Genomic DNA, 23,725 nt, shown 5'->3' with positions numbered 1-23,725 from the left:
CACTGAATTTGCACAAATCTTAGTATGTGGCACTTTCACAAGAAGAAATCAGGCTCTGAAATGAGCCAAATCCCGCAAGCGGCCGCCTTCTTGTGCATTTGGTGGCTAAGAAAACTGCCAAATGCACGTCTAGTTTATATCTTCTTAGGGTGACCATATTGCCGCTTTAACACAAGAGGAGACATATGAAAAATACATATGTCAGGGCTGTTTAAAGAAATGTTCTAAATACTTTTCCATTATAAGAACCCTGACATATGCATTTTTCATATGTGTCAATGGCAATATGGTGACCCTATATCATCTTCTTTAAAGGGACAGTCTAGTCAAAAATAAACTTTCATGATTCAGATAGGGCATGCAATTTTAAACAACTTTCCAATTTACTTTAAAGGGACACTGAACCCAAAAATTTTATTTCGTGATTCTGATAGAGCATGCAATTTTAAGCAACTTTCTGATTTACTCATTTTATCAATTTTTCTATGTTCTCTTGCTATCTTTATTTGAAAAAGAATGCATCTAAGCTTTTTTTTTTTTTTTTTTTTTTTTGGTTCAGACTCTGGACAGCACCCAGGTTGTTCACCAAAAATGGGCCGGCATCTGAATTTACATTCTTACATTTCAAATAAAGATACCAAGAGAATGAAGAAAATTTGATAATAGGAGTAAATTAGAAAGTTGCTTAAAATGTCATGCTCTATCTGGATCACGAAAGAAAAAAAAATTGGTTCAGTGTCCCTTTAATCATCAAATTTGCTTTGTTCTCTTGGTATGTTTAGTTGAAAGCTAAACCTAGGAGGTTCATATGCTAATTTATCTGCCCTTGAATGCTGCCTCTTATCTGAATGCACTTTGACACGTTTTCACAACTAGAGGGCGTTAGTTCATGTGTGACATATAGATTACATTGTGCTCATGCACGTGGAGTTACCTAGGAGTCTGGACTGATTGGCTAAAAAGCAAGTCGGGCAAAATAACTGAAATAAGGGGGCAGTCTGCAAACGCTTAGATACAAGGTAATCACAGAAGTAAAAAGTATATAAATATAACTGTGTTGGTTAAGCAAAACTGGAGATTGGGTATTAAAGGGATTATCTATATTTTTAACAATAAAAATTTGGGTGTAGGCTGTCCCTTTAATTGGGGTAAGCTGTCAATGAGGTTTTCCTCTGATTTAATCAAATCCAAGCCGGTTTAGGCATTTTGCCACATTTAGAGGAATCTTTTGTCCTCTCTATAGAGTGTGGGAGTGGAAAAGCACAATTTTAACGTGAAAGGAAACAAACTAAATAATGAATACATATTGAATCTTTTTTTACTATACATTAATCATTATTTTACACTATTATTATTACTTTAACCTTGATCAATTGATTTGAGCCACTTGTACACTGAATTGAACTCTGCCTTTCTTTTGTGTTACAGATAGAACACAACACTGGGTCTGTGGATAATATTGACGAATATGAGGATGTGTTTCAGCCAGCTTCCTTCAGTGGAAACCGGTTTGAGGTGAGTAGACATTAAAATGACAAAAAAGGGCAAAAAGTTATGAGGTTTGCAATGAAATCTTTAATAATATCACTAAGGACATTGCACGTGACATTGTTGATGACATAATCATTTACCTTACTAGTGACATCACCCATAAAATTATCCTACAGTCATATACACATACATATACAGTATATACCTACACCTGCATATACAGGTCAGCATAGAAATTTGTATGATATTTTATTTAAAAACTCAGATATATTACTCTCATGGGCACCTCTTTTTTTATTTACCGTCTTTATTACCCTCTGTGACCCCCTTTTCCTCACATACACGACCTTCTACTTTCTCTCTTAGGGCCCAATAATCAAAAGTTCTCCAGCATAGAGATAAATTATAGTACAGACTTCACAAGGGGCTGAACTCACTGAATTCTCTAAAAAAGAGAAAGGAACCTGGAAGTTCCAGAGACATGAGAGCTGCCTCCCATATAAAGTAATGAAGCTCCCTGGGTAAGAGAATTTTACAGGGGAGAGTGAAGTTAACAGGGGAGCACCTGACAGCAATATAAAGTCTCATTTTGTAGCAAATACATTTTAAACTGAAATGCTTTCACTACAAGTTTAAGCTGCATTGGCGTCAGCTGTATTTTTAGGATTGTGTATGTACTGTGCATGTGGCTTGTCTTCAGCCGTTCTCAGTGCATTATGTGTGTGGGGGTTTTGTGCTGTAATTTGTACCAGTGTTTAGGTATACAAATGGAGGGATCTATCTTTTTAAATGTTGTTTGTGTTACCTGTGTGCCTGTAACTTTTATCAATGTGTATGTGTGGTTTGAGTAGTCTACTCCAAAATTTTTATTGTTCAAAAAGATAGATAATCCCTTTATTACCTATTCTCCATAACCAACATGGTTATAATAATATACTTTTCCTTCCATAAGGCAGGGAGAGTTCACAACTTAAATCCTTACTGCTGGGAAATACAACACCAGGTCACCAGGAGGAGGCAAAGACACCCCAGCCAAAGGCTTAAATATCCCTCCCACTTCCCCTATCCCCCAGTCATTCTTTGCCTTTTGTCACTATAGGAGGTGGCAGAGAAGTGTCATAAGATTTGGATAGTCCTGTAATAGGTATGTTCCCTTCAAGAAAGGACTGGAGTTTTAAGAAATCATGTCAACCTCTGAGTGAGAGTATTCATGAAAGTTAGACTCTGGAGATGCAGGGAAAGTTTTTCTGCGAACACATCCAGACTATCGCCTAATAGCTCCTGAGCAATCAGTGTTGACAAGTTTCACTGCTTGCTGTTACACACTCAAGTCCATGTCAGAGTGTCGCTGCAAGACTGTCACACTTGAGAGGCTGTGCCTGTTCCAAAGCATGGATCCTGGAGAGTAAGACTGTTTTATATATACACTTTTGCTATACAGGGTCACAGTGTGGCTCCTTTATGCCTCGATAGGATCAAGGATTAATATCTCCTTCAGGGAAATTATTTGAAAAGCTAGGGGTTATTTATAACTGCTTTAATGTGAGAGTTTTTGGGCTCATAGACTGTGTGCTTTTGGCTTGGAACAAACAGGTTTCACTTTCGTTTTTGAGTGTTGCGCAGCTCATAATAGCATAGCGCCTTTTTCATAGCAGGGGAAGTCCTGTCCTCTGCACCACGTGACCGGGTGCAGTCTTTTTATTTTCCTATGATCCTGCTGCGGACATCACTCCTAAGGAGAGCGTTTTCACTGTTAACTGTCTGGGTCTAGGAGGTAGTGAGTGCCCCAGCCATTGGGATTATAAAGGTGCCTTTTTTTTGTCTGTGTTTCTGTCGATATAACTTAGCTATGGAGGACTCTGATACTACATTAGAAGGTTAGGCTGCTTCTGTACTGATTAATAATTCCTGTTTATATTGTGAGGAGGCCGTGGTTTGCCCGCCTGCTCAATTTTGTTCCATTTGCCTGAGCACTGTTCTAAAGTCTAAGAAGCGAGCCTGCTAATACTCATAGCACTATTAGCCCCTCTGAGCCGTCTACTTCTCAGGAATCTGTTCCCTGCGGCTTAACTAATCCTCCATCTGGAGGGGGCATTTTTCCTGCAGACTTTACCGTGCAGTTACAATTGGCGGTGTCTGAGGCCATGAGTGCCTTACCTCCCTCTAGCAAACGTAAGAGAAGGTTAAACATAGTTCTCCTGACCTAGAGTCATCTAAATATTTATCGGATTTAGCTACTATGTCCCAGTTATCCAAGGATGAGTTAACCTCTGTAGCTTCAGAGGGTGAACTTTCTGAGTCGGAAACTTCAGTTTCTAAACCTCCTTCAGCGGTGGAACCCTCCTTTAGATTTAAAATTGAGTATCTGCGTTTTTTATTAAAGGAGGCTCTGTCTACGCTAGAGGTTCCAGAGGCTTAACTCCCTGAGGAACCTAAGATCCCTAAATTAGACAGGGTTTATGAAGACAGGAAGGTCCCTCTGACCTTTCCTGTGCCAGTTAAGATGGCGAACATTATTAGTAACGAATGGGAAAGAATAGGAACTTCTTTTTTCCCCTTGTCTACTTTTAAAAAATTTATTCCTGGTCCCTGACACTCAATTAGATTTGTGGGGCTCCATCCCTAAGGTAGATGCCGCTATTTCTATGTTGGCTAAGTGTACTACTATCCCTCTGGAGGATAGTTCTTCTTTTAGAGAGCCTATGGATAAGAAAATGGAAACTTTTCTGAGGAAGATGTTTCAGCATACAGGGTTTTTATTTCAACTGTCAGCAGCTGTAGCTGCGGTTGCTGGAGCAGCTACCTACTGGCGCAACACTGTGTCGGAGCTCATTGAGGTGGAGACTCCCCTCGAGTATATTCAGGAGAGAATTAAAGCTCTGAGAATTGCTAACTCTTTTCATCTGTGACGCGAATATGCAGATTATTCGCCTAAATGCAAAGGCTTCTGGCTTTGCGGTCCTAACCCACCAGGCTCTCTGGTTGAAGTCTTGGTCTGCGGATATGACTTCTAAATCCAGACTCCTTTCTCTTCCTTTTAAGGGGAAGATTTTATTCTGTCCAGGGCTGGACTCCATTATTTCTACCGTTACCGGAGGGAAAGGTGCGTTCCTACCACAGGATAAGAAGAATAGACCTAAGGGACGGCAGTTGTCTAATTTTCGTTCTGACAAATCACAATGACAGCAATCCTCATCCAAGTCCGGGCAGCTCAAGAGTACTTGGAAGCCGGCTCAGTCCTGGAATAAGTCCAAACAGACTAAGAAGCCAGCAGAGAACAAATCGTCATGAAGGGGTGGCCCCCGATCTGGGATTGGATCAAGTAGGGGGCAGACTGTCTCTTTTTTAGACGCTTGGTTCCAGGATGTACAGGATCCTTGAGTCCTGGAGGTTGTATCTCAGGGATACCGGATAGGATTCAAATCTTATCCGCACAGGGGCAGATTCCTACTCTCCAGACTGTCTTCAAGACCAGAAAAGAGGACTGCCTTTTTAGGTTGCGTACGGGATCTCTCCTCTCTAGGAGTAATTGTCCCGGTACCTACAGCAGAGAGAGGTTTGGGGTTTTATTCAAACCTTTTCGTGGTTCCAAAAAAGGAGGGAACTTTTCGTCCAGTTCTGGTCTTAAAGTGCCTAAACAAGTTTCTGAGTGTTCCCTCTTTCAAGATGGAGACAATACGGTCAAACCTTCCTCTGGTTCAGGAAGTACAGTTAATGACCACCATAGACTTGAAGGATGCATACCTTCACGTTACAATACACAGGGAACATTCTCAGTTCCTGAGGTTTGCCTTTCTGGACCAGCACTTCCAGTTCATAACTCTTCCGTTTGGCCTAGCTACTGCTCCAAGGATATTTTCGAAGGTTTTGGGGGCTCTTCTAGCCTTTGCCAGAACACAAGGTATTGCAGTAGCGCCTTACCTGGATGATATCTTGGTACAGGCACCATCTTTTCGTCTAGCGGAAGAACAGTCGGAGTCCCTTCTCAGTCTTCTTCGATCACATGGATGGAAGATAAACTTGGAAAAGAGTTCTCTTACTCCAAGTACAAGGGTGAATTTCCTGGGGACAATAATGGACTCCATATGCATGAGATCATTTCTCACAGATCAAAGACAATGCAAGCTAACTACTGCATGTCTTGCCCTCCAGGCCTCCTTGAGACCCTCAGTTGCCCAGTGTATGTAGGTGATCGGACTCATGGTGTCCGGTATGGACATCATTCCCTTTGCCAGATTCCATCTCATACCCTTACAACTATGCATGCTGAGACAATGGAGCGGCAACCATTCAGATATGTCTCAACAGATTGTGCTGGACAACCTGTCAAGAGACTCGCTCTCTTGGTGGCTCTGTCCATATCATCTGTCTCAAGGCACATGCTTCTTGAGACTGTCCTGGGAGATTGTGACTATGGATGCAAGCCTTTCCGGCTGGGGAGTCATTTGGGGTGCCAAGAAGGCACAAGGGCTATGGACTCAGGAGGAGTCCTCCCTTCCGATCAATATATTGGAACTCCAGGCAATCTTTAGTGCCTTGAAGGCTTGGCCCCTTCTGGTTTCATCCCAGTTTATTAAATTACAATCAGACAATATAACCTTGGTTGCCTACGTCAACCATCAGGGGGGAACGAGAGGTCCCTTGGCGATGAGAGAAGTATCTCAAATAATAGAGTGGGCGGAGACTCATAGATGTACACTGTCAGCGATCCACATTCCAGGTCCTCAGCAGGCAATCCTTTCACCCAGGGGAATGGTCTCTCCACCCGAGGTGTTAGCAGAGATATGCAGCAAGTGGGGGATGCCGGAGATAGATCTCATGGCATCCCGCCTCAATAATACCAAGCTACCCAAGTACGGGTTGAGGTCGAGGGATCCTCAGGCGGAACTGATAGATGCCCTATCGGTTCCATGGAGGTTCAGACTCATAAATCTTTTTCCTCTATTACCGTTTCTCCCTTGTATGGTGGCTCGCATCAAGCAGGAGCGAGCATCAGTGATTCTGATGGCCGCGAAGGACGTGGTTTGCGGATCTGGTGGGGAAGTCCTCATCTCCTCAGTGGAGGTTATCTGGTCGCAGAGATCTGCTGATACAGGGTCCCTTCGTTCATCAAAATCTAGATTCTCTGAAGCTGACTGCGTGGAGATTGAATGCTTAGTTTGAGCCAAGAGAGTTTTTTTCTGAGAGTGTTATTGACACTCTGGTTCAAGCTCGTAAGCCAGTTACTCGGCGTATCTACCATAAAGTGTGGAGTACTTACTTGTACTGGTGTGAAGAGTGTGACTTTTCCTGGCATAAGGTTAAGGTTACCAGAATTTTATATTTTCTCCAGGATGGACTGGAAAAGGGTCTATCTGCTAGTTCCCTGAAGGGACAGATATCGGTCCTGTCGGTGTTGCTGCACAAGAGATTGGCTGAGCTTCCGGATGTGCAGTCCTTTGTTAAGGCTCTGACTAGGATCAGATCTGTTTTTAGATCTGGGGCTCTGCCTTGGAGCCTCAATCTTGTTCTTAGTGTTTTGCAGCAGGCTCCGTTTGAGCCTATGCATACTGTTGACATAAAATTGTTATCTTGGAAGGTTCTTTTTTTGTTGGCTATTGCCTCTGCGCGCAGAGTTTCTGAGATTTCTGCTTTGCAATGTGACCCCCATTATCTTGTTTTCCATGCTGATAAGGTGATTTTCCTTACAAAATTGAGAAGGGTTGAGGGGTGTCATCCGCTTAGCTTATGAGACAGCGGGGCAATAGCCTCCTGAGAGGATAAAGGCTCATTCCACTAGAGCAGTGGCTTCCTCCTGGGCTTTTAAGAATGAAGCCTCTATGGATCAGATTTGTAAGGCGGCTTCCTGGTCCTCCTTACACACTTTTTCTAAATTTTACAAGTTTGCTTCGGCTGAAGCAGCTTTCAGGAGAAAAGTTTTACAGGCTGTGGTGCCCTCAGAATAGGGTCCATCTCTTTTTTGTTCCCTCCCGTTATTCCTTCAGTGTCCTCTGGAGCTTGGGTATAGTTTACCCAACTGTAAGGAATGAAGTCGTGGACTCTCCCTGCCTTATGGAAGGAAAACATAATTTATGCTTACCAGATAAATTCCTTTCCTTCCTGTCAGGGAGAGTCCACGACCCTGCCCGTCATTTATTTTTGTTGAGCGGCTCCTTTTTTATATTATTTCTTCTGGCACCTTTATACCCTGATGTTTCTCCTACTTTTCCTTGTTCCCTCGGCAGAATGACTGGGGATAGGGGAAGTGGGAGGGATATTTAAGCCTTTGGCTGGTGTGTCTTTGCCTCCTCCTGGTGGCCAGGTGTTGTATTTCCCAACAGTAAGGGATGAAGTCGTGGACTCTCCCTGCCAGGAAGGAAAGGAATTTATCTGGTAAGCATAAATGATGTTTTTACCTCTGTGATTACCTTCTATCTAAGCTTCTGCAGACTGCATTTTAGCCAATCAGTGCCGACAACTACGTAACTCAACGGAAGTGAGCACAATGTTATCTATATTGAACACATGAACTAGCACTGTGTAGCTGTAAAAAACTGTCAAAATGCACTGAGATAAGAGGCAGCCTTTAAGAGCTTAGACATTAGCATATGAGCCTACCTAGGTTTAGCTTTCAACAAAGAATATCAAAAGAACAAAGCAAATTTTATAATAAAAGTAAATTGGAAAGTTGTTTAAAATTGCATGCCCTATCTGAATCACAAAAGTTTAATTTGACTAGACTGCACCCTTTAAGTTTTCGTGCAATGTTTGTGTGCTTGTCCCTTTAAGGCTGTATGCTTGTTGGGTGTGCTTTCCTATTAAGGCTGTGTGCGCTGTGTGTTCTTGTCCATGCTGTGATCTGTCCCTTAATGTGTTTCCAATTACTTTTTACCCCAATTGTAGAGTATAAAATGTATGTAAATGTGTTAATTTATGTTTATTTTTGTATAAGAAATGGCTGCCCCCCCTCTTTGAAACAACAACCAATTAAAATGGTCTGTGTTTGCAGGGGATCAGTTCTCCTATCTTATCACTTTTTGTATACAAATGCATCCTTCTCTGTATCATATCTCTGTATGTATACCAAAGCAAAATACTTAGGGCCTGATGATCAAAGATGCTCCTGCTTGGAGAGAAATTGTAGTGTAGAAATATTAAAAAAAATAATAAAAATTATTAAAAAAGATTAAACACACTGTAAAACATTCTAGCTAATTCATAGAACATATCTATATATTTTTAAAGTATGTTTAATAATTTTTAAAAAGTTTTATATATTTTATATGTAATATTTCATTAACACTCTTTAAGATTACTACGTTTTCATGTGTGGACAGTAGAAGATTGGAAAAACGTTGCCTGGTCTGATGAATCTCGATTTCAGTTGCCACATTTGATGGTAGGATCAGAATTTGGCGTAAACAACATGAAAGCATGGATCCAATCCTGCCTTGTATCAACGGTTCAGGCTGGTGGTGGTGGTGTAATGGTGTGGGGGATATTTTCTTGGCACACTTTGGGCCCCTTAGTACCAATTGAGCATTGTTTAAACGCTACGGCCTACCTGAGTATTGTTGCTGACCATGTCCATCCCTATATGACTGCAGTGTTCCCATCTTCTGATGGCTACTTCCAGCAGGATAATGCACCATGTCACAAAGCTCAAATCATTTTAAACTGGTTTCTTGAACATGAAAATGAGTTCACTGTACTCCAATGGCCTTTACAGTCACCAGATCTCAATCCAATAGAGCACCTTTGGTATGTGGTGGAAGATATGCACATTGGATATGCAGCTGACAAATCTACAGCAACTGTGTGATGCTATCATGTCAATATAGATCAAAATGCCTGAGGAATGTTTCCAACACCTTGTTAAATCTATGCCATGAAGAATTAAGGCAGTTCTGAAGGCAAAAGGGGGTGTCCAACCCGGTACTAGCAAGGTGTACCTAATAAAGTGTCCAGTGAGTGTGTATATATATATATATATATATATGATACTGTTAATGTAAAATACATATCTATACCTATATATCTCTATAGGCAAAGATATATAGGTATGTAAAGATACAATGCCTTGCAAAAGTATTCACCCCCATTGACTTTTTACCTATTTTGTTACATTACAGCCATAGGGGCATATTTATCAAGCTCACAAAGACCGCTGCTCTATAACCTGTCCACCTGCTCTGAGCAGGCGGACAGACATCGCCGGAAATCAACCCGATCGAGTACGATCGGGTTGATTGACACCCCCCTGCTGGCGGCCCATTGGACACGAGTCTGCAGGGGGCGGCGTTGCACCAGCAGCTCTTGTGAGCTGCTGGTGCAATGCTGAATACGGTGAGCATATTGCTCGCCGTATTCAGCGAGGTCTGTCGAACCTGATCCACACTGTCAGATCAGGTCCGACAGACCTTGATAAATAGAGGCCTTAAAGTTCAATGTTTTATTAATTTGAATATTATGTGATGGATCAGAACACAATAGTCTAAGTTGGTGAAGTGAAATGAGAAAAATATATACATAAAACTATTTTTTAGAAATAGAAAACAGAAAATTGGCATGTGCGTATGTACCCCCTTTGTTATGAAGCCCATAAAAAGCTCTGGTGCAACCAATTACCTTCAGAAGTCACATAATTAGTGAAATGATGTCCACCTGTGTCACATGATCTGTCATTACATATACACAATTTTTGAAAGGCCCCAGAGGCTGCAACACCTAAGCAAGAGGCACCACTAACCAAACACTGCCATTAAGATCAAGGAACTCTCCAAACAAGTAAGGGACAATGTTGTTGAGAAGTACAAGTCAGGGTTAGGTTATAAAAAAAATATCCAAATCTTTGATGATCCCCAGGAGCACCATCAAATCTATCATAACCAAATGGAAAAAACATGGCACAACAGCAAACCTGTCAAGAGACGGCCGCCCACCAAAACTCACGGACCGGGCAAGGAGGGCATTAATCAGAGAGGCAGCACAGAGATCTAGGGTAACCCTGGAGGAGCTGCAGAGTTCCACAACAGAGACTGGAGTATCTGTACATAGGATGACAATAAGCCGTACGCTCCATAGAGTTGGGCTTTATGGCAGAGTGGCCAGAAGAAAGCCATTACTTTCAGCAAAAAACAAAATGGCACGTTTTGAGTTTGCGAAAAAGCATGTGGGAGACTCCCAAAATGTATGGAGGAAGGTGCTCTGGTCTGATGAGACTAAAATTGAACTTTTCAGCCATCAAAGAAAATGCTATGTCTGGCGCAAACCCAACACATCAAATCACCCAAAGGACACCATCCCTACAGTGAAACATGGTGGTGGCAGCATTATGCTGTGGGGATGTTTTTCAGCAGCCGGGACTGGGAAACTTGTCAGAGTTGAGGGAAAGATGGATGGTGCTAAATACAGGGATATTCTTGAGCAAAACCTGTACCACTCTGTGCGTGATTTGAGGCTAGGACGGAGGTTCATCTTCCAGCAGGACAATGACCCCAAACACACTGCTAAAGCAACACTTGAGTGGTTTAAGGGGAGACATGTAAATGTGTTGGAATGGCCTAGTCAAAGCCCAGACCTCAATCCAATAGAAAATCTGTGGTCAGACTTAAAGATTGCTGTTCACAAGCGCAAACCATCCAACTTGAAGGAGCTGGAGCAGTTTTGCAAGGAGGAATGGGCAAAAATCCCAGTGGTAAGATGTGGCAAGCTCATAGAAACTTATCCAAAGCGACTTGGAGGTGTGATTGCTGCAAAAGGTGGCTCTACAAAGTATTGACTTTAGGGGGGTGAATAGTTATGCACATTGACTTTTTCTGTTATTTTGTCCTATTTGTTGTTTGCTTCACAATAAAAAAAAAAAAACATCTTCAAAGTTGTGGGCATGTTCTGTAAATTAAATGATGCAAATCTTCAAACAATCTATGTTAATTCTAGGTTGTGAGGCAACAAAACACGAAAAATGCCAAGGGGGGTGAATACTTTTGCAAGGCATTGTATGTATATATATATATATATATATATATATATATAAATATGAGGAGGCATGCATATATAACGCGGTCTTGCCGACATCGGCATCAGCAAGACCTGCACTATTTACGAGTCATCTTAAAGGGTATGTGAACCACCACCAATGTATCCTGTATCATTAAAGGGTTAATACACTCCAGCAGGTAAAATGGATCATTGGACATACACTGTTCCTTTAAGGCTGTGTACTTTGTGCGAGTGTGACTGTCACTTTAAGATTATGTGCTCAAGGTGTGAACCATTCATTTAAGGTTGAGTGCACTGTGTGTGTGTGTGTGTGCGTCTGTAACATTTAAGACTGTGTATGTATTTTCTACAATGCGTTATAAGGGTCCACACAGATAACTATTACTAAGAGCGCCAACTTATTATCTATAATCTGTTGGGCACCTGTAGTTGTAAATTAGCACAAAACAACTCAATTAAATAAATTGCAACAAGTAGCAACAATAGAATGCCTTATCCCAAAATAATTTATTAATTTGTATGCAAAATCATTTAGTTATTGCTATCATTCAATCATCAATGCTACAGTTTATTAAAGGGACATAAAACAAGTTGGGATAGAGGCAAAATATAATATGTACTGTATCTATATCTATTGTTGTTTCGGTAGAATGCAAAAATGCATATGGATTATTTGCTGGAGCATGCCTAGAAGCTGTAAACTTACTTGAAATACAATGCCTGTGTCTAAACATTGATAAGGGAGGTGGAGTAGGCTGCTCCAGGCAGCTTAGCTATGTAATTAATTTTGCTTTTTTTTAAAAAAAATTTTTTTTTAAATATTTGCCAGCAATTTTTAAAAAATTTTGTTATGCAAACTATTTTTAATTAATTAGCCCTTTTATGATATGCACAGATCTCAACCTGTTTTAGGTCCCTTTAAATTCCAGAAACAAGGTCATATCCACACTCTAATTAAAAACACTTAAATGGACATGAAACCCAAAATTTTTCTTTCATGTTTCAGAATAAAAATGTAAGCAACATTCAATTTACTTCTTTTATCTAATTTGCTTAATTCTTTAGATATCCTTAGTTGAAAAAAATAGCAATGCACATTGGTGAGGCAAACACACGAGGCATCTATGTGCAGCCACCAACTATCAACTACAGAGCATATTCCAAGATCTGGAAACTACCGCTCCACTCGTAATCTAGCCCATAGTAGGAGTTTAGTTGTTTCTTTTTATCTATATAAATTAGAGCGCAGAGGTGCAGCAAGAATAGATAATGGTAATCAAGCTCCCGCTATATAAGGAGCTTAGCATGTTTAGGTGAGCTGTATCGGCACATTGGTTAACACTTTACAGGTTTGTGCTTGTTGGGTGTGCTTTTTTAAGGCTGTGTGCGCCGTTTATGTTTGTAAGTGCTGTGATTGTGTACCAACACCTTTTATTTTACAAAAAGTACTGTATATACTGTGTGCATATATATATATATATATATATATATATATATATATATATATATATATATATATATATATATATATATATATATATATATATATATATACAAAACACGGGTGGGGTCAGCACTCTCAGGCCGGACCGGGTGCACATCCTATGACCCTGCAACATGCACAGCCCTGGGTACAAAACAGCACTCTCAGGAAGCTGCACTGTCACCAGAGCCACAGGCAGTTGACCCCAGACAGGCCTGGGTGCAAGGCCCAAACAGGGAAAATTAAAAGAAAAATGATACATTAATATAGCACACAGAAAAAGTCCAGCACTCACTCACAAGCTCTCAACTAAGCTAAAAAGCAGCAATGGAAGAGTTAGTTACCGCATCTGGCCAAATGGGAAAAGCCCAGGTACCTCGTCAAGGTCTTTTCCAAAAACCTGGGTCCCTAAACAGCCACACAATGCAGGCTCACAATCAAACTGTGAAAAAATGGAGGGTGCACAGGCTTATGTAATCTCCCCAAACATATACAAAACATGGGTGGGGTCAGCTGGACTTTTTTGTGTACTATATTAATGTATAATTTTTTTTTGTAATTTTCCCTGTTTGGGCCTTGCACCCAGGCCTGTCTGGGGTTAACTGCCTGTGGTTCTGGTGACATTGCAGCTTCCTGAGAGTGCTGTTTTGCACCCAGGGCTGTGCATGTTACAGGGTCATAGGATGTGCACCTGGTCCGGCCTGAGAGTGCTGACCCCACCCGTGTTTTGTACATGTTTGGGGAGATTACATAAGCCTGTGCACCCTCCATTTTTTCTCAGTTGTTTGATTGTGAGCCTGCATTGTGTGGCTGTTTACGGACCCAGGTTTGTGGAAGAAACCTTGACGAGGTACCTGGGCTTTTCCCATTTGGCCAGATGCGGTAACTAACTCTTCCATTGCTGCTTTTTATCTTAGTTGAGAGCATGTGAGTGAGTGCTGGACTTTTTCTGTGTGCTATATATATATATATATATATATATATATATATATATATATATATATATATATATATATATATATATATATATATATATATATATATATATATATATAAAATCCTCCAAGAAGCAGGCACTCGCTGGCGTTTCAAACTGATTTTTAATCACATCAAATAATCAAACCGTGAACGTTTTCGGGCTTACGCCCGTCCTCAGACTTGTTAACAATAATGTGTACTTACCACCCCTATATGTGCTACCGAACAGATCCCCTGGTGAGCCGCTCTGCCGCATCCGTGTCTCACACAACACGGGCGACGCAACTGCGCATGCGTCGACCGTACTACAGAGTCCCCTCTGGGCCAACGGAAGTTAATCCTGATAAAAGCAAAACAGACTGCATAACATTGCACGGGACAAGAATATACCTAAACGACAAATTGTAAATACAATGGGAGTCACAAAGTAAAACATCGATACTTAAAGAGCAATAGTCAATACATCATTATTCAACCAGCATTAATATAATACCTATTGCAAGAATTAGTTAGACATATATCGCATAGTAACTCAGAAGCATAATAACGTTGAATAAACGTTAGCCATATATAGTGCAGCATATTAAAGCTAAACACATTGAACAAGATAAGAGCTTTGTTAAAGGAGGGCACACTAACTAGCAAACCTACAGGTTAATAGATACTACAAATAATGCTTCAATATGATACCTGAACATATATTAGGGAGATGATATAAATCCTAATATTAGTGATACATATGGTACCGTCCGTATAAACCCCACATGTGTTGTATGTTTAATAAACATATTCGCACTGATATACATCCTATCATTAGTGATTCATATGGTACCGTCAGTATAAACCCCACATGTGTTGTATGTTTAATAAACATGTTAGCACTGTATAGTGTAGTATATTTATGCGGAAAACAAAATAAGAGTATATTAATGGAGGGCACACAAACTATCAGACCTGCAGGTTAATTAATACTACAGATAATACTCAAATGTGAAACCTTAATATATATTAGGGAAATAGTCATATACACATCCAATCATTAATGATACTTATGGCCCCACCAGCATAAACCCCACATTCTAAGATTATTACAGAGTAGTACATGGGCGCACTAACAAATCAATCATGTGACTACAGGTATAGATTAATTTCACAAAAAACAATGTAAGTCCAGGTTAGTGTTGAGACCCTTGGGGACCAATGTTTCCAAAGTGAAAATCCACTTGGACTCCCTCTGTAGAAGCATATTAGCTCTATTTCCACCCCGGGTGGGAGCAGGGATGTGATCGATTATAATGTATCTTAAGTCAGATACATTATGCTTGTATTTGAGGAAGTGCCTTAGTACAGGTTGGTCAGAACTGCCATCTCTTAAAGCCATACGTATAGATGACCTGTGGTTGGCCATGCGTGTTCGTAAATCATCTTGGGTCTTTCCAATGTAGAATTTTCCACATGGACAGTGTAACATGTACACCACATGTGTGGTAGTGCATGTGACCCTATAGTTGATGGTATAGCGTTTGTTTCTTAGGGGGTGAACAAAATATTTACTCTGCGTCAGTCCATTACATGTCACGCACCCACTGCATTTATAGCACCCATTTCTGTCTGAGCCCAACCAAGTCTGGCTCTTGTAGCTGGCTCTGTTGTCAATACGAAGAAGTTGATCACGAAGAGATCTACCTTTTCTGTACCCAACCATAGGGCCATCAAAATCATCAAATGGTAATAACGCATCAGATCTGATAATCTCCCAATTTCTTTTCAGAATATTGGGAATTTCAATCTTATCTGGGGTGAATTCTGTAGAGAAAATTAATTGCTTGTTGGGACTGTTCCTGGTTCTTTTTGTCAATGTTTGTTTCTGTGTCATTATAAGAGATTGACCCAGTGGCCCTTGTAGGATGTCAGGAGAGTACCCCCTGGTTTGGAATTTCGAATACATCTCATTAAGCTGTACCAATTTCGTACCAGGATCAATGTTGTTTCTTACTACCCATTTAAACTGTGACTTTGGTAGTGCCCTTTTTAGACTAGGGTGGTGACAACTAGTGGCATCCAGCAGTGAATTGCAGTCAGTTGGCTTGTTAAACAGTGTGGTAGTCAATCTGCAATCCCTTTTTATTAATGAGGTCCAGAAAATCAATTGTTGACTTGTCACAATTCATCTTGAATTTTAAATTTGGATTTTGTAGATTTAATTTCAATAGCCAATCATCCAAGTCACGTTGGTGACCCCTCCAAATTATGAGGAGGTCATCGATGTATCTTTTGAATAACAGTATCCTGGGGTCTTTGAATGCATCAGTATCCTCCTTCTCAAAACACGCCATATATAAATTGGCATACGATAGGGCCACATTTGACCCCATCGCAGTGCCGGCAGTTTGGAGGTAATAACTGTTTTCGAATTTGAAATAATTATATTTCAGACAAAATTCGGTCAATTCCAGGATGACTTCCAAAGGAGGCCCAATATATGGGTATTGCAATAGCTTTCTCCTGATCGCCATCAAGCCCTCATTGTGTGGAATGGCTGTGTACAGGCTTGCGACATCTAATGTCACCAAGATGTCATTTTCTTCAATGTCAGCTAGATTGTTAATCAGCTGAACCACTTCAATGGAATCTAGAATAAAGGAGGGCATATTATGCACCAACGGTTGGAACAGTGTGTCTAAATAAATAGCAATAGCTTGTAGGATGGACCCACGGGAGGACACTATCGGTCGTCCCGGTGGGTGTACCATGTCCTTGCGGACCTTCGTGAGCGTGTAAATCACCGGAGTGATAGGAAATTCCACGGTCATGAATTCACTTGTGCTTTTAGACAGACAATTGGACTCCATTGCTTGTATAATATAATTATCAATTATACACTTAAATTCTTTAGTGGGATCACTCACCAATTTACGGTACGTCAGGGCATCAAACAATTGTGACAGGATCTCTTTTTTGTAATCCGCATAGTCTTGGAGTACCAAAGCACCCCCCTTATCCGCTTTGCGGATAACCAATTGATGATTGTCCCTTAGGCCCTTCAAAGCAATACGTTCTTCCTTGCTGAGATTGTTCCTCTGGGTATTTTTTTTTGAGTGTATACTGTTGCCTGTTTCTTGTTCCACCAGGCGTGTATAGGTGAGTATACTAGAATTTGTACTTTTGGGGTCAAATTTGCTCTTTTTCCTTAATTCATCCCCCATGTTTTTACTGGCTCCAAAATGTTCTTTTAAGGCTAATTGTCATTTAAACTTGTAAAGATCTACTTGCAATGAAAATTCATCAGTCTGATTAGTAGGTATGAATTTCAAACCCTTGGTAAGCACCCTTCTTTCGGCATCAGGGCCTAAGGGACAATCATCAATTGGTTATCCGCAAAGCGGATAAGGGGGGTGCTTTGGTACTCCAAGACTATGGGTATTACAAAAAAGAGATCCTGTCACAATTGTCTGATGCCCTGACGTACCGTAAATTGGTGAGTGATCCCACTAAAGAATTTAAGCGTATAATTGATAATTATATTATACAAGCAATGGAGTCCAATTGTCTGTCTAAAAGCACAAGTGAATTCATAACCGTGGAATTTCCTATCACTCCTGTGATTTACACGCTCCCGAAGGTCCACAAGCACATGGCACATCCACCGGGACGACCGATAGTGTCCTCCCGTGGTTCCATCCTACAACCTATTGCTATTTATTTAGACACACTATTCCAACCGTTGGTGCATAATATGCCCTCCTTTATTCAAGATTCCATTGAAGTGGTTCAGCTGATTAACAATCTAGCTGACATTGAAGAAAACGACATCTTGGTGACATTAGATGTCGCAAGCCTGTACACAGCCATTCCACACAATGAGGGCTTGATGGCGATCAGGAGAAAGCTATTGCAATACCCATATATTGGGCCTCCTTTGGATGTCATCCTGGAATTGACCGAATTTTGTCTGAAATATAATTATTTCAAATTCGAAAACAGTTATTACTTCCAAACTGCCGGCACTGCGATGGGGTTAAATGTGGCCCCATCGTATGCCAATTTATATATGGCGTGCCGTGTTTTGAGGAGGAGGATACTGATGCATTCAAAGACCCCAGGTTACTGTTATTCAAAACATACATCGATGACCTCCTCATAATTTGGAGGGGTCACCAAAGTGACTTGGATGATTGGCTATTGAAATTAAATCTACAAAATCCAAACTTAAAATTCAAGATGAATTGTGACAAGTCAACAATTGATTTTCTGGACCTCAGATTAATAAAGAGGGATTGCAGATTGACTACCACACTGTTTAACAAGCCAACTGACCGCAATTCACTGCTGGATTCCACTAGTTGTCACCACCCTAGTCTATAAAGGGCACTACCAAAGTCACAGTTTAAACGGGTAGTAAGAAACAACAGTGATCCTGGTACCAAATTGGTACAGCTAAATGAGATGTATTCGAAATTCCAAACCAGGGGGTACTCTCCTGACATCCTACAAGGGCCACTGGGTCAATCTCTTATAATGACACAGGAACAAACATTGACAAAAAGAACCAGGAACAGTCCCAACAAGCAATTAATTTTCTCTACAGAATTCACCCCAGATAAGATTGAAATTCCCAATATTCTGAAAAGAAATTGGGAGATTATCAGATCTGATGCTTTATTACCATTTGGTGATTTTGATGGCCCTATGGTTGGGTACAGAAAAGGTAGATCTCTTTGTGATCATCTCCTTCGTATTGACAACAGAGCCAGCTACATGAGCTGGACTGGGTTGGGCTCAGACAGAAATGGGTGCTATAAATGCAGTGGGTGCGTGACATGTAATGGACTGACGCAGAGTAAATATTTTGATCACCCCCTAAGAAACAAACGCTATACCATCAACTATAGGGTCACATGCACTACCACACATGTGGTGTACATGTTACACTGTCCATGTGGAAAATTCTACTTTGGAAAGACCCAAGATGATTTACGAACACGCATGGCCAACCACAGGTCATCTATACGTATGGCTTTAAGAGATGGCAGTTCTGACCAACCTGTACCAAGGCACTTCCTCAAATACAAGCATAATGTATCTGACTTAAGATACATTATAATCGACCATATCCCTGCTCCCACCGGGGTGGAAATAGAGCTAATATGCTGCTACAGAGGGAGTCCAAGTGAATTTTCACTTTGGAAGCATTGGTCCCCAAGGGTCTCAACACTAACCTGGACTTACATTGTTTTTTGTGAAATAAATCTATACCTGTAGTCACATGATTGATTTGTTAGTGCACCCATGTACTACTCTGTAATAATCTTAGAATGTGGGGTTTATGCTGGTGGGGCCATAAGTATAATTAATGATTGGATGTGTATATGACTATTTCCCTAATATATATTCAGGTTTCACATTTGAGTATTATCTGTAGTATTAATTAACCTGCAGATCTGATAGTTCGTGTGCCCTCCATTAATATACTCTTATTTTGTTTTCCGCATAAATATACTACACTATACAGTGCTAACATGTTTATTCAACATACAACACATGTGGGGTTTATACTGACCGTACCATATGAATCACTAATGATAGGATGTATATCAGTGCGAATATGTTTATTAAATATACAACACATGTGGGGTTTATACGGACGGTACCATATGTATCACTAATGTTAGGATTTATATCATCTCCCTAATATATGTTCAGGTATCATATTGAAGCATTATTTGTAGTATCTATTAACCTGTAGGTTTGCTAGTTAGTGTGCCCTCCTTTAACAAAGCTCTTATCTTGTTCAATGTGTTTAGCTTTAATATGCTGCACTATATATGGCTAACGTTTATTCAACGTTATTATGCTTCTGAGTTACTATGCGATATATGTCTAACTGATTCTTGCAATAGGTATTATATTTATGCTGGTTGAATAATGATGTATTGACTATTGCTCTATAAGTATCGATGTTTTACTTTGTGACTCCCATTGTATTTACAATTTGCCGTTTAGGTATATTCTTGTCCCGTGCATAGTTATGCAGTCTGTTTTGCTTTTATCAGGATTAACTTCCGTTGGCCCAGACGGGACTCCGTAGTACGGTCGGCGCATGCGCAGTTGCGTCGCCCGTGTTGTGTGAGACCCAGATGCGGCAGAGCGGCTCACCAGGGGATCTGTTCAGTAGCACATATAGGGGTGGTAAGTACACATTATTGTTATCAAGTCTGAGGACGGGCGTAAGCCCAAAAACGTTCACTGTTTGATTATTTGATGTGATTAAAAATCTGTTTGAAACGCCAGTGAGTGCCTGCTTCTTGGAGGATTTTATGCAATGGTTTGTAGGCACCCTGGGAGCTGCAACATTAAGTGAGTGCCGGGTTCCTGCCAGGGTGGAAAAATGTACTGTATACTATAAATAGATTCCCCCCATAAATTTGTACACTATTGTTGTGTAATTTAATATCCTGCTCTGAATCCTGTTTCATGTTAATCTGGCAGCTTTCCTGTTTTTTTTATTTATTGTCTATTCCTTAGTCAAGATATTTGTTACGGTTCACTATTAAAGGTATATTCTGTTTAAGCACAAGATGATTTTTTTACTGCAGGCACATACGGGATTAACAAAACCACTGTTTAAAAAAAAAACCCGAAACAGCAGAGAAAAATTAAAGCAATATGAAAACCAAATTTTTTCTTTCATGATTCAGATACTGGGGACGAATTATCAAGCTCCGCCTGCTCTGAGGCTGCGGACATCAATCCGCCCGATCCTATACGATCGTGCTGATTGACACCCCCTGCTAGCTACCGTTTGGCCTCTAATCTGCAGGGGGCGGCATTGCACAAGCAGTTCACAAGAACTGCTGGTGCAATGATAAATGCCGACAGCATATGCTGTCGGCATTTATCGATGTGCCGCGGACATGATACGCTACATCTTACATGTCCGCTTGCACTTTAATAAATCGGCCCCAGAGCATGCATTGGTTCAGCACCTGGGTAGCGCTTGATGTTTGGTGGCTAAATGTACCCACTGTTAACTGTTACTCAAGACAAAAAGTTGCAAAAAAAACATCAAAATTACATTTAAAAGTACAGTTACACTCATAATTACACTATCTAATAAAAATGAATTAAAAATATTGCATTAAAAAGTTATAAGAGCTTAAACATATGAGATCTCAGGTGTTAGAAAAAAATGGCTGCAAAGGGCTTTAACATAAAGATACATATATACACATGTCTAAATATGAAACAAAACTAAATGGTGGGTTAAGAGAACCCCCCAAAAAAAGGAATACACATATAGCACTCAAGAGCTATTCTTAGCTATGTATAGCTATATAAAGATCGACTGGGTATCAGATTGATATCAGTTATTGGTAACCAATTTGTCCCAAGATTGGGGAGAGGAGAAGGAGATAATTAAAATATAACTTTTATTAAAGAAATTACTACTAAAAGTATGGGAAACAAACACGTTAAAAACACACACAATATGTGTTGACTAATATGATTAAACATACAACCATATCTGTGCAAATAATTATGTATGCTATAGGTGGATTTGAAATCGTGATGTGATTTACCCTAGAGGTTACAAATAGTGATTTGGTAATTTTATTGAGGTCTACAAATTGTGTTACCTTCACTATTGAAGCACTATTTGGGGTGTATTCATAGATTACTTGTTGTGGAATTAGCTGTTTGATAGAGGTCTTTGAATTTTATGGTACACAGTATGGTCCCATTACTGTGAATATTTCATTGTGCACTAGTGATTTTCTCTGTGATAGTCTTTAAGTACTGTAATATTGGGTGGGTGTTCAAAATTCTCCACCCAAGTTGTGTTATTTTACAGGATATCATTCACTCTTTTTTAACACTGAAATTGCACATTAAAAATATGTATTGTGTTCGAACTTCATAGGATTATGTACAGGCTTTGTTCACTTTGTATCTTCCTATTTAGTGGTGATGCTGATAAGGACTATCACAAGTTCTGTATAATACTTGTGTTGTTTATGTAATATTGACTGATAACTCAGTTTTTGTTAAATAGTAACTTTAGTGTTTCAGCCTTCAACAGTTTTTTTCAATAATTTTATGTAAACTTATCGTTTGAACTTCATAAAGTTATATACAGGCTTAGTTCACTCTGGATCTTCCTGTTTGGTGGTAGTGCTAATGAGGACTATCACAAGTTCTGTGTAACACTTGTGTTATTTGTATAATTTATACTGATAACCCAGTTTTTGGTAGCACTGGTGTTTTCAGCCTTCAACAATTTTTTAATATATTTATATTTACTTGACAGACACATGTGCTGAGATTGCTGCAATTAATACCATGTCATACAGCTTTGTATGTTTAAAAAAAAATAAAAAAAATTGAGATACATGTTATAACTGGTACTGCGATTGAATAATTTTTAATAATATTTGTTAAAGAGTGTTCTTGCACACTTTGTTTGTGTTAGATTTTACAGAAACATATATTTTTTAAAACCACAGTTTGAGCTGAAGTTTAATCTTTATAGTGCAGTTCAGTTGTATTCTGTGTCACACTTATACTACTGTTGCCGATTAAATTGAATGGCAAGTCAGTGTTCTTAGAATTATTGAGCTGTGTACTTCTTTATTATCTATTGGTGATAATGTTGCAAATTTAATTTGCCACGTATATTATTTGGAAACTTACAATAATTTGTATCAGTGATGACACTGAAACTGTATCTTAAAATATTTAGCCTTGCAAAATATAGTATGCTGTAATAAAACCGCTGTTTCTTTGATCTTGTCAGTAATAGATCTTCATGTTGTGACTAAGATTGCAATTGAGATATTGTACAAAATTGCAAAGAAATGAAAATAATCTCTATGTATGTTATATAGTAAAGTTAAATTATGCTCCACTTATTTGCTGCATTGTACAAGTATTGTTTTGTTCAGTTTAATTGCCTCCTACTAAGAGCACTGTTTGGTTCAGTTTTTGTCTGCTGAAGGATAAATTACAAATTTCACGTTTCACCGGATTAGTTTAGGTGCTACATGTATTAAACAGCTAAAGTAGTCAGTGTTGCTTTATACGCTCGGTTGCTTCTGTAATTAATATTACTATATTGCGCTAAAATGTTATTACAAAAACTGAGTCCCCACCAGCTAAATTTCCATTATGTTAAATAGTTGTTTTCAACGTCATGGTTAATGCTGCTACGTTGAGCTGAATTCTAGCCATATACCGTAATTCCTGTAAGCAGGTATTAATAAAGTACAGACACACAGTTATTGTTAAAGCGCTAATACACTAAAAACGTTCAAATCACCTAAACTGCTTCTGTCAATGAATAAAATCAAATGAAATTGAATTAAATAATCTTAAGGAAAATGAAATAATCTTAAGGAAAATGAAATGAAATATATAAACCTATATAAACATATACAGATTAAACTAGCTTAGATAAATGAAATAAAGAAAACAAACAAACAAACCAGGCAAATAAACAAACTTCACGATAAAAAAAACAAATCACAATTGGCACATAGAGTTCAAACCTAAAGTCCCAATGTATTTCAATTTTTCACAGGAGTAAAGGAACTTCCAAGCAATTGGGTCTGTAGGCTAATTCAAGTTGATGCCGCTTCTTTTTGGTGATCTTTCTTGAAATCACCAGGGTTGAGAGAAGAACTAGGGCAAAGGAGTACAAGAAGCGCAAGAAGCCTTGAATTATTTATTTGTCACAACAAGTAAAAATATTCAACATAAAAACTTACATTCAAGTAAGTAAATTTGTGCACCAAG

At 39.5% G+C, this 23,725-nt stretch overlaps 1 protein-coding gene across 2 annotated transcripts in view; it reads left to right on the top strand.

Moving 5' to 3' along the window:
* Positions 1-23,725, top strand: part of COBL (cordon-bleu WH2 repeat protein) — a 558,417-nt gene that overhangs the window by 442,073 nt on the left and 92,619 nt on the right. For both annotated transcript variants that reach the window (XM_053714458.1, XM_053714459.1), the window contains one exon: positions 1,429-1,515. In XM_053714458.1, coding sequence (XP_053570433.1) covers positions 1,429-1,515 — 87 coding nt within the window. The remainder of the gene's footprint in view (positions 1-1,428; positions 1,516-23,725) is intronic.

This window comes from Bombina bombina, chromosome 5 (assembly GCF_027579735.1).
Source record: "Bombina bombina isolate aBomBom1 chromosome 5, aBomBom1.pri, whole genome shotgun sequence".
NCBI lineage: Eukaryota > Metazoa > Chordata > Amphibia > Anura > Bombinatoridae > Bombina > Bombina bombina.
This window is presented reverse-complemented; position numbering and strand designations above follow the sequence as displayed.